Genomic DNA, 21,137 nt, shown 5'->3' on the forward strand with positions numbered 1-21,137 from the left:
CACACACACATGCACATACATCCACATGCACACACATTTATGTTGCTCCCCAGAGGCAACAAGTTTTAGCTCTTTTAGCTACTTCTTTTGGTATTTACCTGTATATCTCCAATATTATGCTTATATTGCTGCTTCCCAACATGGAAGATGAAGAGTTAGCTCTTTTTTACTGCTATCCCCCACACACATACATATACTTTTCCTCCAAATCATCTAATATAGTTATATTTTAATTTTAGTTAGATTGGTATACACTGTTAAATTATTAAGACCATGTGATTTCTATGCTTACATGAATTATGTGGTGTAAGATAGTTGTTTTTCCTTACCTTTTGTTTTTCTTGCAATTGTTGTTTTTACTCACTTAATTTTCTAGCTACTTATCATTACTCTACTGCACACTCTCCCAGTGTGAGAGTTACATAAATTTTTTCTCAGTGCATTCAAACTGAATTTCATCTTGAATAAATCTCTTCTGGAGTCTAGACTGCTCAGATAGATTCACTAGACCTATCGTGTAGCTGTCATCTTTGGATGTTGGTGAATATCATTTTAGGAACTCTGTTTATCTGTCTCTTGCATAGGCTCTCCTGTTTCCTTGTTTTGCTGACTTGATTAGTGGAACACATCCTTCAGTACTTTTACTGAGAAAATGTGCATAGCAGGTAAAAGTTTTTAAGAGCTTGCACATCTGCATATGTCTTTATTGTACTCTAACACTTGATTGCTAGGTTGGCTGTGTATAGCATTCTATGTAGAAATAATTTTCCTCAGAATTTTAAAGGCAAATGCGCCATTGTCTTCTAGCTTCCAGTGTTGCTCTTTCTTCCCCCCCCCTTTTTTATATTGAATCTATTGGAGTGACACTGGTTCAAAAAACCATACAGGTTTCAACTGTACAATTCAACCAAGCATCATCTGTATCGTGTAACCATTGCCCAAAGCAAAGTCTCTTTCCATCTCTGTTACCCTCCCTTTGCTCACCTCCACCCACTCCCACCCCCTTTTCCCTCTGGCTAACACCACACCGTTGTTTGTGTCTGTACATACAGGTTTTTTCTTAATCCCTTCACCTTCTTTCATCCAGCCCCCATGTCCCCTCCTCCCTGACATCTGTCAGTCTGTTCCATGTATCCATGCCTCTGTTCCTAGTTTGTTCGTCATTTTATTTTGTTCATTATATTCCACATGTAAGTGAGATCATATGGCATTTGTGTTTCTCTGACTGACTTATTTCACCAAGCATAATAATCTCCAGTGTTGATGTTTCAAAATTAGATGCCATTATGATTTTTGTTCCTTTGCATGTGACCTAATTTTTCTCATCTCTTTAAAAGCTTGTGGAAACTTCTTTTATTCTCAGGGTTCTGAAATTTCACAGTACTATGTCATGATGTTAGCACAATTTTCATCCATTATACTAGTCTTGTAGTGATTCCTTTGAATTTAGAACCTCTTATCCAAATTTACTTGAATTTTTTTCTTTGATTCTCTCCACACAATTTTCTCTGTTCTCTTCCTGGAATTTCTATTGTACAGATGTTGTATAACCTGACAAGTCCTTTAATTATCTTTTCTTTCCATTTTTGGGCTTTTTGTCTTCTTGCTCTATTTTCTGGAATTTATCTTCCAGTCCTTCTCTTGAGGATTTTGTTTCTGCCGTTATGTGTTTTTATTTTAATTTTAAACAGCTTTATTAATATAGCATTTTCAAAGCATATAGTTCACTCATTTAAAGTATACAATTTAATAGTTTTTGGTAAATTCAGATAAAATCTTGTACCTTAATGTATATAGCAGTGTTATTTATAATCTCTAAAAAGTGGACAGTACTCAAAAGTTCATTAACTATAGTTTTCTCCTCTCTGCATAGTTTGTTTTCTTCAGATTGCTTTTCTTTCCCTTCATTTTGTTCCTCTTACTTTCTTCAAAGTTTGGTGATACTTGTTTGTCCACTTACATTAGGAATAAGCACTAAAAAGCTCATTGGAAATTTCCTACACTTATGTAGGTGTATTGAACATGGTCCTCATTACTGAGTGATTTGTCTCAAGCTGTTTCCTTGGGGGAATCCTCAATACCTGTGTCTTTAGGTCCTTTTTCTCAGGGTGGTTAATAAGGATCTGGCTGCCAGTGTTCCTGTAGCAAAGTGCGGGAAGAAGGCTGAGAGTCTCTAATTTGGTACATAAATATTCAAGTAATCTCTTTGCTTTTTATATGGTGCTCTGCTCTCAACTGGACCTGGTGTTACCTAATCAAAAGGCCCCAGTTTTATTCTTTTCAGATAAACACCTATTCTGCTATATGTGGAGGGAGAGGCAGCTGCTTATTCTTCTTTAGGTTTTTATGTTCATTTAAATTTTTTTCGTAACAGCTTTTTTGAGATGGAATTAAAATACCATAAAAGTGACCTTTTAAAAATGTACAGTTTAGTAGTTTTACTGTATTCACAACATTGTGCAACCACCATCACAATCAATTTAAGAACATTTTCATCAGTCTACAAAAAATTCCCATAACTTTTTAGCAGTCTCTCTCCATTTCCCTCCATTTCCCTCCAATCCCCACAGCCCTCTGCAATTACTGATCTCCTTCCTATATGCTTGCCTATTCTGAACATTTCATATAAATGGAATCATGAAATATGTGGTCTTTTGTGTTTGCCTTTGTTCATTCAGCATATTGTTTTTCAAGTTCATTACACTGTAGCATGTATTGGTACTTCATTCCATTTTATGGCCAAATAATATCCCATTATAAGGATACTGTCCATTTTATTCACTCATACATCAGTGGATGGATATTTCGGTTGTTTCTACCTCTTGTGTACAAGTTTTTGTGTGGACATATATTTTCATCTCTCTTGGCCATATACCTGGGTGTGATATTGCTGGGCCATATGGTAACTCTAACTTTTGGAAGAACTGTTAGATTGTTTTCCAAAGTTGCTGCACCATCTTACACTCCACATCCTCATCAGCACTTGTTAGTATCTAATTACTTCTTAAACAGACTGTTTAAACCTTCTCTTTTCAAACCTTGCCTTCACCTCCCACTTTCTGTAGTTTTTCAGGTATAGCACTACTAATGGCCATACCATATGTAACAGTGATTTTCTGATAAATTTTCCTTGCGATGTTAGAAAACAGTAATCATTGGGTCTAATCAATGAACACTTGGCATTTTCACAGGTATATGTCTTCATTTAAATTTATTGATAATTATATTTTAATGACAGGAATGCCAAAGAAAATTAAAACATAGACTTGGTCTGGATTCCTATTTACTCAAACCAGTGCAACGACTCACTAAATATCAGTTACTGTTGAAGGTAAGTACATTAAGCATTTGTTTCTTTACTTCTTTGGGTCAGATGTGCCAGAGCCATTAAGAGGAATTAGCTGACTAGGAAGCACTAGAAATAGGTAGACTCAATGACTGGGAAGGGTAGCTTTAGAAGTAGGATTAATGTAGTGTGCTCCTTCAGTTCACTTGCTATGCAAGTGCTGGAGGCATAGATGTAAAGCTGAGAATATCTTGTGTCCCTTCAGCTATTTAATTTCCCATACATGTTACATTGATATATATATATATATATAACATTTACTGCAAAACTTTTACTATTGTTAACAAGAACTAAGCAAAGTTTTGCAACTGCATTTCATATGGAAGGTGAAGATGGTACACCCCTTGTGTAATGTGACAATGTTAAGTATAAATACAGTATAGTTTGTTTTAAAGTGTATTTTTCACAATGTTCTATTGTATATGCATAATAAATAAAACAAAGTGTTGTGTGTACAGGACCAAAAAATGTGTAATTGCTTTAGAAATTAGTCTCTAATATGTCCTAAAAACTTTGTTCTTCAGCTCCAAAAGCATTGAATGTCCTTTGCTTTACACTTTTAGGCAATATTCTATTTCTTCTCCAATTGTGAAATTGTTATTAAATGTAGTATTAATGTGACAAATAGCATATGAAAAAAATACTCAAGAAGTGACATTATCTTTGAATTCTTCCTTGAAAACATGTTGAACAAAATTTTATTAATTTTCTCCAGCTATTAATGTCTGCCTACTATTAAGTTTAATTCTTGACTTCTAATTACAGGAACTATTAAAATATAGCAAAGACTGTGAAGGATCTGGACAATTAAAAGAGGCACTTGACACAATGCTGGATTTACTGAAGTCAGTTAATGACTCTATGCATCAGATTGCAATAAATGGTTATGTTGTAAGTAGATTTTAATGACTGTTACAGTTTTAGCAGGGAGGCGTGTTCACATACCTTTCTTCCTCTCCTGGAACCGATTGAGAAATAAGAAGAGGCAGACAAATGGAGATCCAAATGTCAGTATTATCACTGATAATGCTAAGTGGAGAATTAGCTTCAGATCACCAGCCAAATGGATTTGTGACAGTCCCCTTGTCCCCAGCAGCCTACCCCCAAGTCCAGACTTTGTATGATCCTGCTTGAAGGAATGTTTGGGTCTTCTAAGGAGATATATTGTCCCAGAATTTCTCCTTGTAGTAGTCCAGTATAGCTGTGGAAGAAAAAGATCAAATCTTTAGAGTTAGCTCCACCCAGTGGAGAAACTTGGACTGGTAGGTGTCATTCGCCAATCAGGATGGAGGAAGAGATTGGGAGAGTTACCCCGTCTAAACCTCCACGTGGAGACCTGAAGCCAGGGAAAAAGAAACTTCTTAGATGTCACACTCCATAGTAATTTTGTAACTATTTGACACATGACATGTTTTAATGTAAAAAGTTATGATAAAATTTTTAAAACTATATCAATTATGCTTCAAGATTTTAGTAGTTCAAGCTAAACACTATAATGTTGATGTCAGGAATCTGTAGCTCACTTGCCTTATGCTAATGAGTTTTGCTTTTTCATTCTAGGGAAACTTAAATGATCTGGGCAAGATGGTAATGCAGGGTGCATTCAGTGTTTGGATTGGACACAAAAAGGGTGCTACAAAAATGAAGGATTTTGCTAGATTCAAACCAATGCAGCGGCACCTTTTCTTGTATGAAAAAGCCATTGTTTTTTGTAAAATGCGTCTTGAAAGTGGAGAAGGCTCTAGTAGATACCCTTCATACAGTTACAAGCACTCTTTAAAAGTAAGGCAGTTTGAATTATGTAATGTAATATTCTTACATATATATTCAAGTTTGTGTACTTTTTCAGTTCAAATGAATGGGTTTTATACTTCACTGGTACATCCCTTTGTTTAAACAAAATATTTTTTAATCGAGGTATAATTTACCTGTAACATATTAGTTTCATGTGTATAACAATGATTTAATATTTGTATGTATTGTGATATGATCACCACAGTAAGCCTAGTTAACATCCATCACTTCACATAGTTAAAATTTTTTCTTGTGATGAAAACTTTTAAGATCTACTCTGTTAGTGACTTTAAAATATGTAATATAATATTATTAATTGTAGTCACCATGCTGTACATTACATCCCTGGGACTTATTTATTTTTATTTTATAACTGGAAGTTTTTCTTCCCTTTCACCCCCTTCACCTGTTTTGCTTTATCCCACCTACGAAATCTCATGTAGAAGTCTTATACAGAAGTCAGGTCAAGCAGAACTTTTCTGCCTGAAATGAGTGGGGGAGGGCAGAGCATAGTGTGAAACAATGAGAAGTGACCCAGGCTTCCCCATGAGTACTCTTACTGGTGGTACTGGGTGGAGTTCTTGGTCTTGGCAGCAGGGAGCCTTTATAACAGAAGAGACAAGGAGGAAAGAATGTCTTCCTTTCCCCCAGTGCAATCTAAAAATGGATGTGTGTTTGGCACATCCCCACCTTCCTTTCTGTACCCGCCCTCCATTTCCCAGCATCTCCGCCCCTCGGTGTTCAAGCCCACCTACAGCCAAATGCTGTCCACAGGACTGAAATTACTCTCTTCTTTCCTGTAACCTAAACTTACATTCTGTTCTAGTATTAGTTTGGTAGGAAAATGAGAGCAGTGATGTTTGAGGAAGTCACAGGAATTCACAGGCAGTCCAATGATACTCCCAGCTGGTTCTAACGTTTGACAAGAGGAACTTCCAATTTGCATGAGTCTGCAATTGCCAAATTTGATTATTTTACACCTAATCAATTTTATCTTTCAAGTATTAAATTGTAAAAGCAATGTAGCATTTGCTCTAGAAAAATTTGGAAAACAGAGAAAATTATTACCCTTGATTCCCCAATCACTATCATTTTAGTCATGTTTCATGAGCATGTTCTTTCACAGTTGTATATATTAAAGGATTGATGAAAATTTTAGCAGCAGTAATAAAGACAGCAGTCAATGTGTCCCGAGAGAGGCCTGAAGAGTTTGTGTCAGAGGCTACTAAATAAGCAGGCCCTGCTTTTCATTCTTCCCAGAGGGTCACCAGTTCCATGCTATTCTTAGCAAGGTTCCTGACCAGGGTTAGGTCAGGTCTCCAACTTCTTGCTTATGTCCACTTTCTCTGCTTCACTTCTGAATCCACAGCAGTGGCACAACTTCTTTAAAATTCTCCTTTTCTGCATTTCCCCTCAACCCCTGTATTCTAATTTATTTGGTGTGTATTGTTCAGTTAGTGTGTTTCTGTTAAATGTATACTAATGTTCAATGTATATGTAGTTTTAATTTGGAACTGAGAACAGTATTGTCTGATAAATATAATGGTTACATTTCCAGGTTAACTTGAAAAGGCTGAAGCTGACAGATTGGTGAAAATAGAGGGGCTCCTTTGTACCTGGCTGGTTTTCTCATGCCCCATAAATCAAATGTTTGTAACTTGTAGGGTTTCTATATATATAAGTAATAATTTGTAAGATTAACTTATTGTGCAAACGATTATTAAAAAGAACTAAGTTAATTTTGGATGACCTTTTACACAGATGTTGATTACTTTTACTTCTTTTTGACACAATAATTTGTTTTCAGAGTGTACAGTTAATTTATAACAGAATTCAATCTTAGATGGACCACTTGGATGTTCAGATTTGTAACCTTTGTTTCAATCATTGGAATGGAGCTTGTAATCTGTACTATAAGTGCATAGTTCAGTGAAAACATTTAAAGACTCAGATCTGTGATTGAAATATTTCATATTCTTTGAATATAAAATGTGTATTTTCCCCAAGTGAGAAATTTCATTTCATTTAGAGTATGATGAGGGTAGAGTGAATGTAATTTCATATTCAAATTAAGTGCTCATGAAAATTTTGACTTATATATTATAGATGGATGAAGTTGGAATCACTGAATATGTAAAAGGAGATAACCGCAAGTTTGAAATCTGGTATGCTGGGAAGGAAGAAATTTACATTGTCCAGGTTGGTCACTTAACATTTATTCTAGAAATAATTTTCGTTACATTATAAAACTTCTCATTCCTTTCATGCAGGCCACTTAAATATTATTTAGTTATTATTTTTTGTGATGTAGTTAAACATTTTTTCAGTAACATGTTTTTAACTTGTGATATGCCTATGGTGCTTTCTAGGGCCTTAAGTTTTCACAGCCTTACTAGGAGATTTATCAACTCTTGTTGATAGCCAAGAGCTTGGCAGGTGCTTCTCTATCCCCATCAAGTTTCTAATAGTTCTGAATTCCTCTTGTGCTAGTCACTCGGAGAGTACCTAATCACAAGACATGGCAGTGTAAGGATACAAACTTGATCTTTGTTCCTAAAGACTATGGTTAAAACCCTGGCCAGATGTGCTATAATATAAGGTCCAGTGTGTTTGAAGGAAGGGTAGAGGAATGGGAACATTTCAAGAGGATGTTGTCATTTCAATAAGTATTTGTATAATGACTTGTGACAGGTGAATGTGCTGTTATATGTTTAAAGTGCCCAGTGTTTTTTCTTTGTTTTAATCCTTTACTAGGTGATTACAATTCATAAAAATGTTTTCTTGGACTGTCTTTTCAGAAACAGTAGAACTTGTTTTATTTTTACCAAAATTAAATGCAAAAACATTTATATTTTTAAAAGAACCCTCTTACACAGAAGAATAAGTGAGGTTATATTTTGTATTTTCTGTGAGCATTATTATTTAAAAGCAATTTCAAAAATGGTTTTGACTATTTCATCTAATTTGATGGCTGCTTATTTGCTTCTTAGAAGTTTGAAGAGTCAAAATGTTACAGTTTGAATATGGTGGTTCAGGATTCATGTTCAGGTTCATATTTGACATATTTAATTACACTGGTTTTATTGTAAAGTATCTTTTTTTAAAAGGAAACATGTCTTCTTCCCCCTTTTTAAAAATTTTAGGCTTCAAATATAGATGTGAAGATGATATGGTTAAAAGAAATAAGAAGTATTTTGTTGAAGCAACAAGAACTTATGACAGGTAAATTTAAGCATGCATTTTTACAGAACAAGAAGTACTATAATAGTTCATTGACTCAGATTTTGTGATAATTTTTATGGGGAATGGGGCTGATATTTACTTTATACTATTTACAATGAAAGGGCTTGTTAAACTAATTAGTAGGAGATCAAGACTCATGGGGTTGTTTAAATTATTTTGGAGAATGAACTTTACACTAGAAAATGTACTCTAGTGCTTGAGAAGCAATTGCGAAATAACATATCAAACCGACTGTGCTAATTCTGAGTCCTTCCCATGAAGCAGCTATTTAGGACCTCAAGTATCAGTGCTTGGTAATGTTGGGCTAGGTGTGGTTCTAGTAATACACTTGTATTTCTTGAATGAGGTATTAAATTGTTCGGTCCTTTTCTATATGCCAAATTCAGACTGGCTTTCCCTCTGGTTATTTCAAGTATGTGAAGGTTAACTCTAATGGGGAATGGAGAGGGGGGTGCTTGCATGTGAAAGTCATTGGTCTTCAACGAAGGAAGGAAGGAAGAAGTGTGGCTTCTGAATGTTGCTTATATAAACTTTCTTAATTCCACAGTTAAAGAACGACAACAGTATAACCAGTTAACTGAGCAGAACCAGCTTTCTTCTCAACGGAATGATGAGTAAGTGATTATTCTTTAAGGGCTATTACTCCCTCAATCTGCTGTTTTCCCCATACAACATGAAGCAGTGTGATTAAAGCATCTCAGACAAAAACTACCTGCCCTTTTAACAATAACTCATCAAATTCCTAGAGCCCATCATTTTCTCAGTTCTATGTTTATACTTGGAGACTGATAGTCCTTAATAGTTATACAATTGTTCCCCTTGATGTTAATAATAATGCGATAGTTTGGGATAAACACAATTACAAATGCTTTGTTCTCAGTGTATCAGGCTGGCGGGAGAGTTGGCGTGTATGCTAACCATAACAGTAGCTGCACTCCTTGGATTTCTCTTCAACATAATTTTGATCACTTTCAATCTGGTTGGAGAAAGAGAGTTGTAAGAATGTTAAAGGACTGACAGCCTCTACTGGCCCAGAGATTTGTGGTCCCTTGATGGAGTCCACTTGTTGGTGACTTGATCTCTCTTCCTATGCAGTTAGAGATGAGGTATGGGTCCTTGGAGGGAACTGTGCCTGGACATAATCATGCAGTCTTTGAGGAATTTAGCAGGCCAGAAAGATAGCACTGCTGACTGCTGGTTTAGAGATGTGGTCCTTGTATTCTGCCTCTAGGAATCCTAGAAGGTAGAGCTTCCGGAGAACATTTGCAGATACGCAGAAAGATTCACCACACTGATTCCAAAGCCTAGGCACAGGAATTCACTATGCATCCTCTGCCTGATAGAGGGATCATTGAATGCCTTATTAAAAATACTCTTTTTGTTGCACATGATCTTTCAGAGGTAGCTGAAATCAGGTGCAAAGTGTATTGGTTCATCTGGGGCTTTAAGAGAACCATTTAAAAGTCACAGCGGAAGTCTTTATCTTCATAATACTCAATCCTTTGTCATACATTATAGAAGGAAAGTCTTTAGATTTCATATAGTAATTGACTTTATTAGCTGATACTAATAACTCAGCAGTATTAATCAGATTAAAGTTTCATCATTATTTACATACATCTTATTTAATTAAGATTAAAAGTTCATAGAGCAACAGGGATTGTTTTATTGTGTATATTTTTCCATCATTATTATGTTACAGTTGACAGTTAAAATGGTATATATTTAAAGAGTACAACTTGAGTATTTAAACTACATATAAATTGTGAAATATTCACCATAGTTAAGCTAATTAACACATCCATTGCCTCACATAGTTATCTGTGTGTGTGTGTGTGGTGAAAACATTTAAGATCTACCTCTTAGCAAATTTCAGATATACATTATAATATGCTATGGGTATTTTAAACAGTATACCTACCTTGGGCCAAGAAGGGAGTAATTTTTTTCCTTGCATATTAAAGAGAGACCCTGCTGGCTTGGATCCTAGGGTTTAAGTTTTTGTATATTATGAACTATTATCACACAGACTTAAATAAGGGGGAGTTAACTCTGTTTGAATGGTTTCTCAGAGTATGTTCTTGACACTTGGTATTAGTAGAACAAATACAATTTTTAATTTCTTTTGATTCTTAAACTGTACAAAAGCTCATTTATTTTCATGTATTTACTATTTCAGAAGGCAACAGGGAGCTTTAATAGGCGCTGAGGGAACTGGATCAGAGCACACCAACACTGTGGTAGGGGCCTGTGAGGAAATCGTGACAGTTCAGGCAGAAGCAAATACAGGTATGTGTCATGGTCCTCCAAAGGTAAGATTCATGGCTGTGCAGATTCTTTTCTCCCATTGTTAATTTGGAAAATCTACCCATCTATTATCTTTATATAAAGAAAACAAAACCTATTTTTATGTTTCATATGTCTTGCATTTGCAAGATGCTGGTGGGCACTGCAGAGCTGTGATTGTCAAAGTGCAGTCCCTGCATCAGTAGCATTAGCATCACCTAGGAATTTGTAAGGGAAGTGAATTCTCTGACTCCACTGTGGACATTCTGAATCAGAAATTCTGGGTGTGAAATGCAGCTATCTGTGATTTAATAAGTTCTCCATGTGAGTCTGTCTGATGCATTTTCAAGTCTGGGAACCCCTGCTACACAGGATAGATACAAAGATGAACAGAACACATAGTGGCTTAAAGGAATGCCCACTTTACTCAGCATAGATTTAATTAATAGAGAAGAGTCATTTCCAGCTGGCATAGTTTTTAATGCAAATTGTTTTATTTAAATTGATTTTTAAAATGTGTTTAATTCAACAAATATAACATAGACCATACGCCAGGAATTGTGCAAAGCCCTGGGAATACAGTATAATTAAGATACACTCAGCTGCCATCCCCATGAAGCTAGGAAGGTAGGAAGGTAGAAAGATAGTTCAACAAGCAATTAAAATTAAATGTGATAAGCATTTGAACAGGGAAGTACAAGGTGCTGCAGAAGGATCCAGGAGGGTCACCTCAACAGCATAGACTTCCCATGAGAAATGCCTAACAGAGTGCCTGATATGCAATACTTAAATATGATGGTCCTTAATCTGGAGGAGTTCTCTACTAGTTGAGGGAAAACAAGTAATGATAACGTTCAACTTTCAGTTATCCATTTAAAGGTCACTTCTATCAGTTCTTCTGTTCTGGGGCCCACAGAGCAGTCAGGAGGGAGCCTAGTACCAATGCCTTCATTTGACAGGTGTAAAAACCAAGTCAGAGAAAGTTGACATGACTGTTCCAAGGTTACATGAATAGTTTAGTGTGGCCAAGTTGAGATACTGTTAATTCTCTACCTATATTAGATTGCTTAATTCACATCAGTTCAATATATTTTATTAATGAAGCACCTCTTACATGCAAGGCTCTTATACAACATAGTCTGTGCCTAATAAGAGAGATAAGACAAGTCAAAAATAATATTACTGGGTAGAATGTTATAAGTGCTATTTGAATGGACCAATAAAAATGCTACAGAAAATAATTTTGGAAGATATTCTTTTCTGTAAGAAGTGGTAAATATTCTTTGGAATGTTATTTAACTTATTTTAATAACTCTCCCACTAACCCCAACTTGAAGCCATCCTAATGAGTAAAAGAAGTGATATTTCTGAAATAACAGCAATTCTAAAACAGTACAATCTAATTGGAGGTTTTATTATAGGGAGATACAATTCTTGGACCACTGTAGCCTTGATTATTACAGTAAGTTTTACTTCTCTCTTTGTGGTGGACCAGCACCATTAAGTAACTGCCACCCTCCATGTTTTTCTTATAGTTCAGACTACAGAAATCTCTGAAAGGCCTGAGGCATGGTCAAACAACTATTTCTCCTCTTCCTGTGTTGACAATGAAGAAGAAAGACCCCTAATGGTTAGTAGTGACATATTAAAATAAATAAATAGAAACTCTTGAGGCAATTTTCCTGATGAAATAGGTGAAGTACATAAGGACATTCCTTTGTCAATATCCTTGAGGTATGTTCCATGGCCAAAAGATTTGAAATAATTTTGAGCATTCAGTAAGCACTTCTCTCTGTAAGTAGAACTTGTTCGAGCTACACATGGAGTTCCTACTGAAGTTGATGAGACAAATAGTCAACCATTCCAAGTTTCTATACATTGACTAGTTTTATCTTTAGTTAAAATTCACTGTGTTGTCAATTAAGGCATGTGAGATAAACTCAAGGACAAAGGAAGGTCAAATATACTTTAAAAATCAGTTTAAATTCCAGATTGGAAAATAGAGGAAATGAACATTACATATTAAAAACTCTTTAATAACATCTGGGGAATATATTTTAGTGGGCTGTCAAAAATGTGCTAATGACACCAAATCTCAGCATATTAGAGCAAGGGCTCACCCCATAGAGCTAAAGGAGGTTGCTTTAGGGTAAAAGTGTTTTACAGAAGTAGTTCGCAATGTTAGGCTCCTATAGGATTACTAAAGGGGTGTTAGGACTATTTAGGGTATATCTCCAATTTTCTGAAGTCACCAGCTTGGATGGTGGGAATGATGCTTTGTAGTGGACTGCTGCTTTGTGCCCTTCAGAGCAACTAAATCAATTAGGCAGTTTTAATACTGAGGTAAGGGAACAGTGGCATGGATAACCACAAAGCTGCCGAGCATTGACCTGAATGCGTTCTTTCAAAAAGTGAGAGAATGTTCTTTCTACTAATAATACCATGACCATAAACATAGTTGTATGGTAGTTTACAGTTTATAATATTATTTCCTGTTTAATATTCATAGTATTATTAAGAGGAAGGTCAGGCTTTATTACCTCCAATGGACAGAGGAGGAAACCAAAGCTCGGTGTTGGTAGGAGATTTGTCCAGAGTTAATTGTCTATACACCATCAGTGCTCAAACTTTTTAATGTAGGAACCCTTTATATTCTTAAAAATTATTGAGAATCCCAAAGAGCCCTTGTTTATATCTATTGATATTTACCATATTATAAATTAAAACTGAGAAATATGAAGTTATTTATTCACTATTTTAAAATATTAAACCCATTGTAAGTTGATAAAAATAACATTTTTATTAAAAATTTACATTTTTCAAAACAAGATATAGTGAGAAGAGTGGCATTTAAAATATTTTTGCAAGTCTCTTTAATCTGCTTTGCATTCAGTCTGTTGTGCTATCATACATCAGGTAGCTTCTAGAAAACTCCACTGTATACTTGTGAGAGGATAAGAGTGAAAAGGCAAATAATGTTTTCATATAGGTTCGACCTTGGGAGGGTGTCAAGAACCCCCAAAGGTCTGCCTCCTAAACTTTGAAAACCACCCATTTAGACTAATAATAAAAAGAACTTCCATTTCCTTAATTATTACTGTGAGGATGGCCATTGTTCAGATGTGAGTGAAAAGTCAGGGGAAGCCAGTTGGGGTTTAAGCATTTGCTGTAGATACTCTGTGAGGGGATTGTCATGAACTGACAAAATCTTCAGTGAGCATTCTCCCAGCTATAGTCTTGGAAAATAAAGCAAATATGCAAAACTGATTAGTGCTCTAATCATAGGGGATGGGAATGTAGAAAAACCTATTAGTTTTTCTCTCTTCTCCCAATAATTCCCTGGGATGCGCTACTAAGGAAACCATACAAAAAACCCCACACAGTTAAATGCATGCAATAAAGGATGCCCCCCCCCAAAGCAAAATGGGTTGCAATGACCTGCTCTTTTAGCCTCACTTTATCAAATGAAAAGTCAGAAATAATGGGTGCGGCTCCCCTTGTAGAGGCTGGTGTTGGGGATGGCTCTCCTATTTTGATGATGCTACTGTGTTAAATGGCACGTAGCTCTTTCCTGCCTGCTCCTCAGCTCATTTGATAAAAGGACTGCTCAAAAGACATGCTGCCCAAGTGATATGGATCTTGTTTTTAGGTTAATTTCTTTGGATGTATAAAGAATCGACATCGCATAATTTTTTTTTTTCTGTCATTAAAAAATTATGGTAATTTTACTTTTTTAAATCATGTATTGAATGTGTAAGATACTGTGCTTGAAACATCTCTGAATACTTTTGGATATGAGATTTATTATTTCTTCTTCATCTACTTTGTAACCAAATGCAATCAGTATACCTTGGTTTACTTAGCTTATTAATGAATCAAGTTAAAAATACAGCTGCAGCCCTGGCTGGTGTGGCTCAGTTGGTTGAGCATTGTCCCATGCACTGAAGGGTCTTGGATTCTATTTCCAGTTAGGGCACATCCCCAGGTTGTGGGTTCAATCCCCAGTTGGGGTGCATACAGGAGGCAACCGATGGATGTTTCTCACATCGGTGTTTCTCTCTCTCCCCCTCTCCCTTCCTCGCTCTGTAAAATTAATATAAAACACCTTAATCCTTTAAAAAATATATATAGCTGCAAAAAGATTAAGGCCATGTAATGCACAACATTTAATCTACTTTTATTGGACCCAAAGCTTTTGTGCCCATTATTTTTACCTGTATACCAAACAGCATACAGCCTAGAAATCCTTTTGGGGGCATTAGTAAATCTTTGTTCAGGGCCATTGCCTTTTGTGTGTGCCAAGATAAATTTTCCATGAGAGCAGGTTGCAAATAACTATTTAAAAATTATTTTAATGTTTTGTTTCTTGATATATGCTTATGATTCATGTAACTTAAATTAGTTGTGCTCTGTTATTTTCTGTGTAGTTCATGGTGTAATTCTTTTTGCAAATAAAAGTGAGTTCTTCAGGCTAAATAAACACATGTTCTGCTTTTTTTCCCATCACAAACTGCTCCATGTTTGTTCCTGCAAAGCTGCTGCAGCTATCGCATTTACCATTGAAGTACCATGTGAATTGTTTGTCATAGAGCATGCAGTTGTGCAAGTAGTTTTGCAATCAAGTTTATAACGTAATTTTTCAAAACAACCTTACAGTCAGCAGGCAAATATAAAGCCCTAGCAGATTGCAGGAAAAGAGGCTCAGAAGACCTCCTGATTAGAAATGGAGATGTCGTTCAGCTTCTCCATGAGGATGCTGAGGGTCAATGGTAGGTGCGTTCTCCATGCCTATGATGACCTCCACCTGGGGCACATGGGTATCTAATCAAATGTTCTGCTTTACTTGTATCTTTGTTACACAGTCTTAGGAAGCAGAAATATCACATTTCTTATCAGTGTTTCATTTTCATTGCTTCACCCATGCCTATATAGCTCACTGAAAGGAATGTTAACCTTTGGTGAGTGAAAAATACTTTGAAAGAATGAAATGCTGTGAGTCTGCATGCTCTTTTGTGCTTTACCTTTGGCTCAGATGTTAGCTGATACATCTGGCTTTGTAACAGCTATAGATTGCATTACATGTGGTAATTTAATTCATTCATTAAATCATCACATTTTTAATGAATGCCTACTATGTGCCGGGGACCATTCTTTGCTCCTTTACAACAAAGCCACACTTCTCTTTATCAGTTCAAATATTGACTTTTTAGACTTATCCTATCCTATGCGTTTGACTTCATTTAGCACCAATTGCAAAGATGGTTCTGCCAAATATGCCATTTAACTTTAGAGAACCCAAAGCAGGAAGGACTATTGTTTGGAAGAGGAATGAATACAGCTTCCATAAATCTTGGAAAATTTATGAAATTATTCTTTCATTGTGTCAATAACTTTAACTGAAATGCTACATTGACCATGTACTCTGACCCTAAAGATGGAAGAGTATACACACGAGGGTGAAAATGAATGGTGTATTATTAAAATAATAAGCACTTTTGCTAGTAACCTCAGTCCTTTGTAGGTTACTCAAAAGACTCAAGAACAGTGTCATGAAGGTCTTTGAATATGTGCAATAGCTTTGAAAATTTGAGCTGCAATGCAATGTTTTTGTTTTTTATTAGCTTATATTACCATTGTTGGCTACTAATTCATTTATTATTTAGGTTGGTGGAAAATCTAAACAGAAGAAAAGAAGGGCTGATTCCAGGGAATGGTTTGCAGATTTTAATCGGTGACTATAGGTTTTGGAATACCAAAGTTACAGGTATAATATGAACAGACAGTATACTATTTGTTTAAAGGCTAAAAATTGTAAATCTTTACCAAACATGCAATTGGCATAGGGTAAGAACATCCTTGCACTTAGAAATAAAGCTGCAAGCCTACTGTGCTAGCTAGGGTTTAATAAACATGTTAAACTTTTCCCTATAAGGTTGATAGGTTTGAAAGAGAGTTTCAGATACTGTGGTGTCTTACAAGAGATCCTTCAGAACTAAATACTGATAAAATACTTTCAAAGTACCAGCTTTACTATCCAAGAATGTTTTAGCAGTGTGTTTTTACTCAGTTCACGGAAGATGTTCTTTCCTTAGGGTAGGTTTCTGCTACACACAAACTTTTCTGTGTCTGTGCCCGTGCCCAAGATTTAATATGTGAAGGCAGTATGAAGCAATGAGAACTAACCTAATGGTCCTTTCTATTAACCCAACCCTTGATACATAAAATTTCTATATACAAAGCAGTATTTTTGTAGATTTTCATGCTGAGTGATACTGAGATATGTATAAAAAGGCAGCACACAAAAAAAATAAAAGACTTGTTTGTGAACAAGATTACTATATGTACATTATATTTCCTTTGAATTTCTAGTTTTTGATTTGTATTTAAATTCTAGGTAATGGTACATTGTATTTAGATGAATCTTTTAGACCAGGAGTAACTTACTTGGTTCCAAATTTCATTTATGACATGAAATAAAATCTAAGATTGATAGGGCTCAATATAAATATTGGGTCACATGGGAACCCCACAAATAGTCACTTCTTGTTTTTGTTCTTTTGGTACTCCAAATCTGGGTCACCTTTCAAAGGTTTTCTGCACTAATTATTGAATTATTTAGATAATTATTGAATTATGGAATTGTTTAGATAATTAGCAATCAGAAGATTGATCTATCAACAACCTGAACTAAGTGACATTTATTAAAACACAACAAATGGAGAACACACCATTATTTTTAAGTATACATGAAGCATTTACCAAGACAGGTCATATGCTAGGTCATGAAATAAATCTCGATAAATTTCAGAAGATTGGAATCATATAAATTCTCAAAAAATATTATATTAGAAATCAATAATCCCTAAATATTTGGGTATTAAATGACACAAATCTAAACAACATATGGGACAAAGAAAAAGCACAAGAGAAATTATAATTATTTCAAGTTGGATGAAAATGCAACATCAAAATTGGTGGATGCAGCTGAGGAGGGCAGGAAATTTACAGCATTAAATACTTGTACTGCACACTTAAAATTCAGTACAATTCACCATATTAACATAATGAAGGGGAGTTTATGTAATCATTTTAGTAGATACAGAAAAAAACCTGACAAAACTCTATACTCATTCATGATGAAGACTCTCACCAAACTAGGAATAAAGTGAATTGCCTCAATCTGATCATGTACACTTGCGAAAAACCACAGCTAACATCATACTTAATGGTTAAAGACTGAAAGTTTTCCCCTAAGATTTAGAAGAAGCCAGGGATATCCACTCTCACCATTTCTATACAACATTTATACTGGAAATCTTAGCCAGTGCAATAACTCAAAGAGATAAAAAGATTAGAAAAGAAGAGGCAACGCTGTAGTGCTTAGCCAGTCATTTGTATGTACAAAGTTGTTAGGAATCTATACACAAAAAAAGACCCTGCTAGAAGTAATAAATGAATTTCATAAGGCCATAGTATACAAAGTCATTATACAAAATAAACTAATTCTATACCCTAGCAGCAAAGAATTAAGAAATGAAACTTCGAAAAACACCACCATTTACATCAGTAATATAAAACATAAAATAGAAATGTCTAACAACAAATGTCTAAGGCTTCTGTACTGACAATCACAAGTCATTGCTTAGATCCACTTAAAATGACCCAAGAAAGGGAGAGAGAGATACCATGTTCAAGAACTGGAAATCTTGAAGCCCATTATCCCTAAATTGACCTGTAGAGTTAACACAATCAAAATCTCAGCAGGCCCTTTTGGGGGGAAAAAAGTAAAAATAAATTTACTCTAAAATGTATACAGAAAGGCAAAGAATCTAGAAAATCTCAAAATTTGGAGTACTTACTACTCTGATTTCAATATCCTATAAGGCTACAGTAAATGTAGTGTAGTGTAGAAAAATAGAGATTTCAGAAGTAGACCCACATATACGTTATCAATTAACATTCAATCAAGGTGCCAAGTCAACTGAATAGGGAAAGGAAGTTTGTTTAATCAAATGGTGCTGGAGCAACTGGATATCCATCCCTCCACCTTGCTTCATACACATTTGAGTTGGATCATAGACCTCAACATAAAAGCTAGAATAATAAAGCTTCTAAAAGCAAACCCAGGACAATATCATCATGGCTGAGTGGTTAACAATTTCTTTCTTTATATAGGGCAGAGAGAGCACCAACCAGAAAATAGTATCAAATACAAAAAAACATTGCACATGCTGAATCAAGTACTTTACAATGTTGAAAAGTTATGCCTGTTAGAATAAGATAAAATCTAAGATACTAACATTTGGAATACTTTCAAAAGCCAATTATGTAGCTGTAATGAATCACATTTTCCCTCAAATTACACTGATTCCATCTTGTACATTATTATTAGTGTTAGAAATCATAGCACAGACAACATTTTTGGTTTTAAAAGTCACTTGAATATTAACATCATTCTTCATTATTTTGTAGATGCTGCTCTGAGTAACTCAAGGAAAATAAGTTCCCCTTGAATTAAAGGAGAATGAATAGACTTTTAAAATTAAGATTTCCTTTGGCGGTGTGAACTAGATTATATTTCTTAAAAGTGTTTCAGGTAAACAGCACAAGAGTCAGGATGATCCTATGCTGCCCATGACATTACAGACTTTCCTCAGGACTGAGGTGGACTTCAGCTTTCGCAGTTTGTCTCATTCTTGCAAGAAGCATCTTCACACTGTAAAAAGTGCAGTGTTACTTTGTTTCCGAATAGGTTTTTTCATAACATGCATTTAGATTCCATCTAAAAAACTATAAGTCAATTATTTTGAACATTTACAGGTGAAAGCCTTTACCTGTAATTTTGTTGGTAACTTTTCAGGAACAAAACAAAAATCCAAAGAGAGAGGAGAGATAATCAGAGATTTTTAACCACTTTGTTAACTGATAGTTTGTTTTATTATTTAATTATATTATCTATGTGACTATAATGTACCAAAGGGATATGTTTTGAAGGACGTCTGTTGCACTTTGACTGGTATTTAGGGTTTTCAGGGCTGTCTTAGAGTTTTAAAAAGATCCAAAGCTAAAAATCCTGTAGTTAAAATGTGTTGAAGTTTACATTTTATGCATTGCAATTTAGACACATGTCAGCTTTAAGTTAAATATTCAGATATGTACAAGAGGTGTTCCTATAACAAAGCTCTACTTTCTAGTGTCTTTACTTGCTTTTGAATTTTCTGGAAAAATCTGTTCTAGTAAAGGTTTTCTTTAGTTATACTGTGTTTCTTCCTACGTTGTCTTTTTTTAATAATACATTTGTAGATGTCTTTCTTTTATATATGTAAACAGTGTGATGACTTGTTTTAAAGCACAGGGCCAGTTCTTGCATGCAGTGTTGAATTTATGCTTGGAGTGTTTTATGTCAAGGACCACTGAAGACAATGGTTTGAAACTGCTGCCTTTTGAATCACGGACTGTAGTGTTTTATTATCAAGTTGGCATATTACATGCATGTTTTTTTTTTGATGAAATGTGTTACAATAAACAGTAAATTCAATAACTATATAATAAGTATTTTATCTTTTAAATAGGTTTGTATGTCATATCAACATCATAGTTTATGCCAGTGGTATCGTTTGATGTAACAATTTGTATAACAAACCAGTTATATTTTATTCAAAGGCACCTACAAATTATAAAGCTTCTAATGTACACTTGCCAGAATTTATGATGGTTGATTTATAATTCACTCATGAAAATGCCCATATATTTGATATTTCACTTAATGCTTCTGCAAAAATAACAACACAATGAAATTAAAATCCATTTCTTTTGTGTGCTGATCCTGTGGTTAGAAGACAGAATTAGGAGACAAAATTTTTGAATAATGATGCCCTTCTGCACAAAATATTTTAATTTCATGGTATTCAACTAGGGATTTTAATCATTTAAGACAATACTGAATTCTATAGATTCAAACATACAGTTATAATATTTTAATGTTTTAATCACTGTACAATGTATGCTATATTTGTATGTGTAACTACACCGTATTCATTTTATTGGGCTATAAATGTGTTACTATAAAACAGAAGCAATCTCCCTTTAAGTCTTCAAATTTTAATTACATTGTAAATGAACTTACAATGTAAATGTACTGGTGTTAATATCACATTAAAATTATCCAGCTTAGTATAATATCAATTATATACTGAAAACTCTTTCCTTCTAATTTACTAGTGATACTTTAAAGGCACCATAAGTATTTTGAGTTAAATGTTTACCTTCAGCCTAACTAAATGATTCTCTGAGAGGAGACAGAAACAAAGAGACAGAGATAGATATCTGACTAGAGCTAGGGTAAAATGTTCTCAAAAAGTTACTTCACCCTAATCTAGGATAACAGTAAATGAGGCTTCAGGGGTTAGATAGCCCTGTTTCTGAGTGGATATTTCCGCACACTGAAAAAATCTGCTTCCATAAAATG

The 21,137-nt window shown here is 34.9% G+C and overlaps 1 protein-coding gene across 1 annotated transcript in view; it reads left to right on the forward strand.

Annotated features, from left to right (window-relative positions):
- MCF2 (MCF.2 cell line derived transforming sequence) overlaps positions 1 to 20,205 on the forward strand; it is a 60,968-nt gene extending 40,763 nt beyond the window's left edge. Inside the window, 11 exon segments of the mRNA XM_087813296.1 lie at positions 3,239 to 3,331; positions 4,112 to 4,237; positions 4,907 to 5,128; positions 7,247 to 7,339; positions 8,284 to 8,362; positions 8,931 to 8,997; positions 10,563 to 10,672; positions 12,205 to 12,299; positions 15,326 to 15,438; positions 16,333 to 16,433; positions 19,142 to 20,205. Coding sequence (XP_087669422.1) covers positions 3,239 to 3,331; positions 4,112 to 4,237; positions 4,907 to 5,128; positions 7,247 to 7,339; positions 8,284 to 8,362; positions 8,931 to 8,997; positions 10,563 to 10,672; positions 12,205 to 12,299; positions 15,326 to 15,438; positions 16,333 to 16,433; positions 19,142 to 19,182 — 1,140 coding nt within the window. The 3' untranslated portion in view covers positions 19,183 to 20,205.
- The last annotated feature ends 932 nt before the right edge of the window (positions 20,206 to 21,137 follow it).

This window comes from Miniopterus natalensis, chromosome X (assembly GCF_054644295.1).
Source record: "Miniopterus natalensis isolate mMinNat1 chromosome X, mMinNat1.hap1, whole genome shotgun sequence".
In the NCBI taxonomy this organism is placed as follows: Eukaryota; Metazoa; Chordata; class Mammalia; order Chiroptera; family Miniopteridae; genus Miniopterus; species Miniopterus natalensis.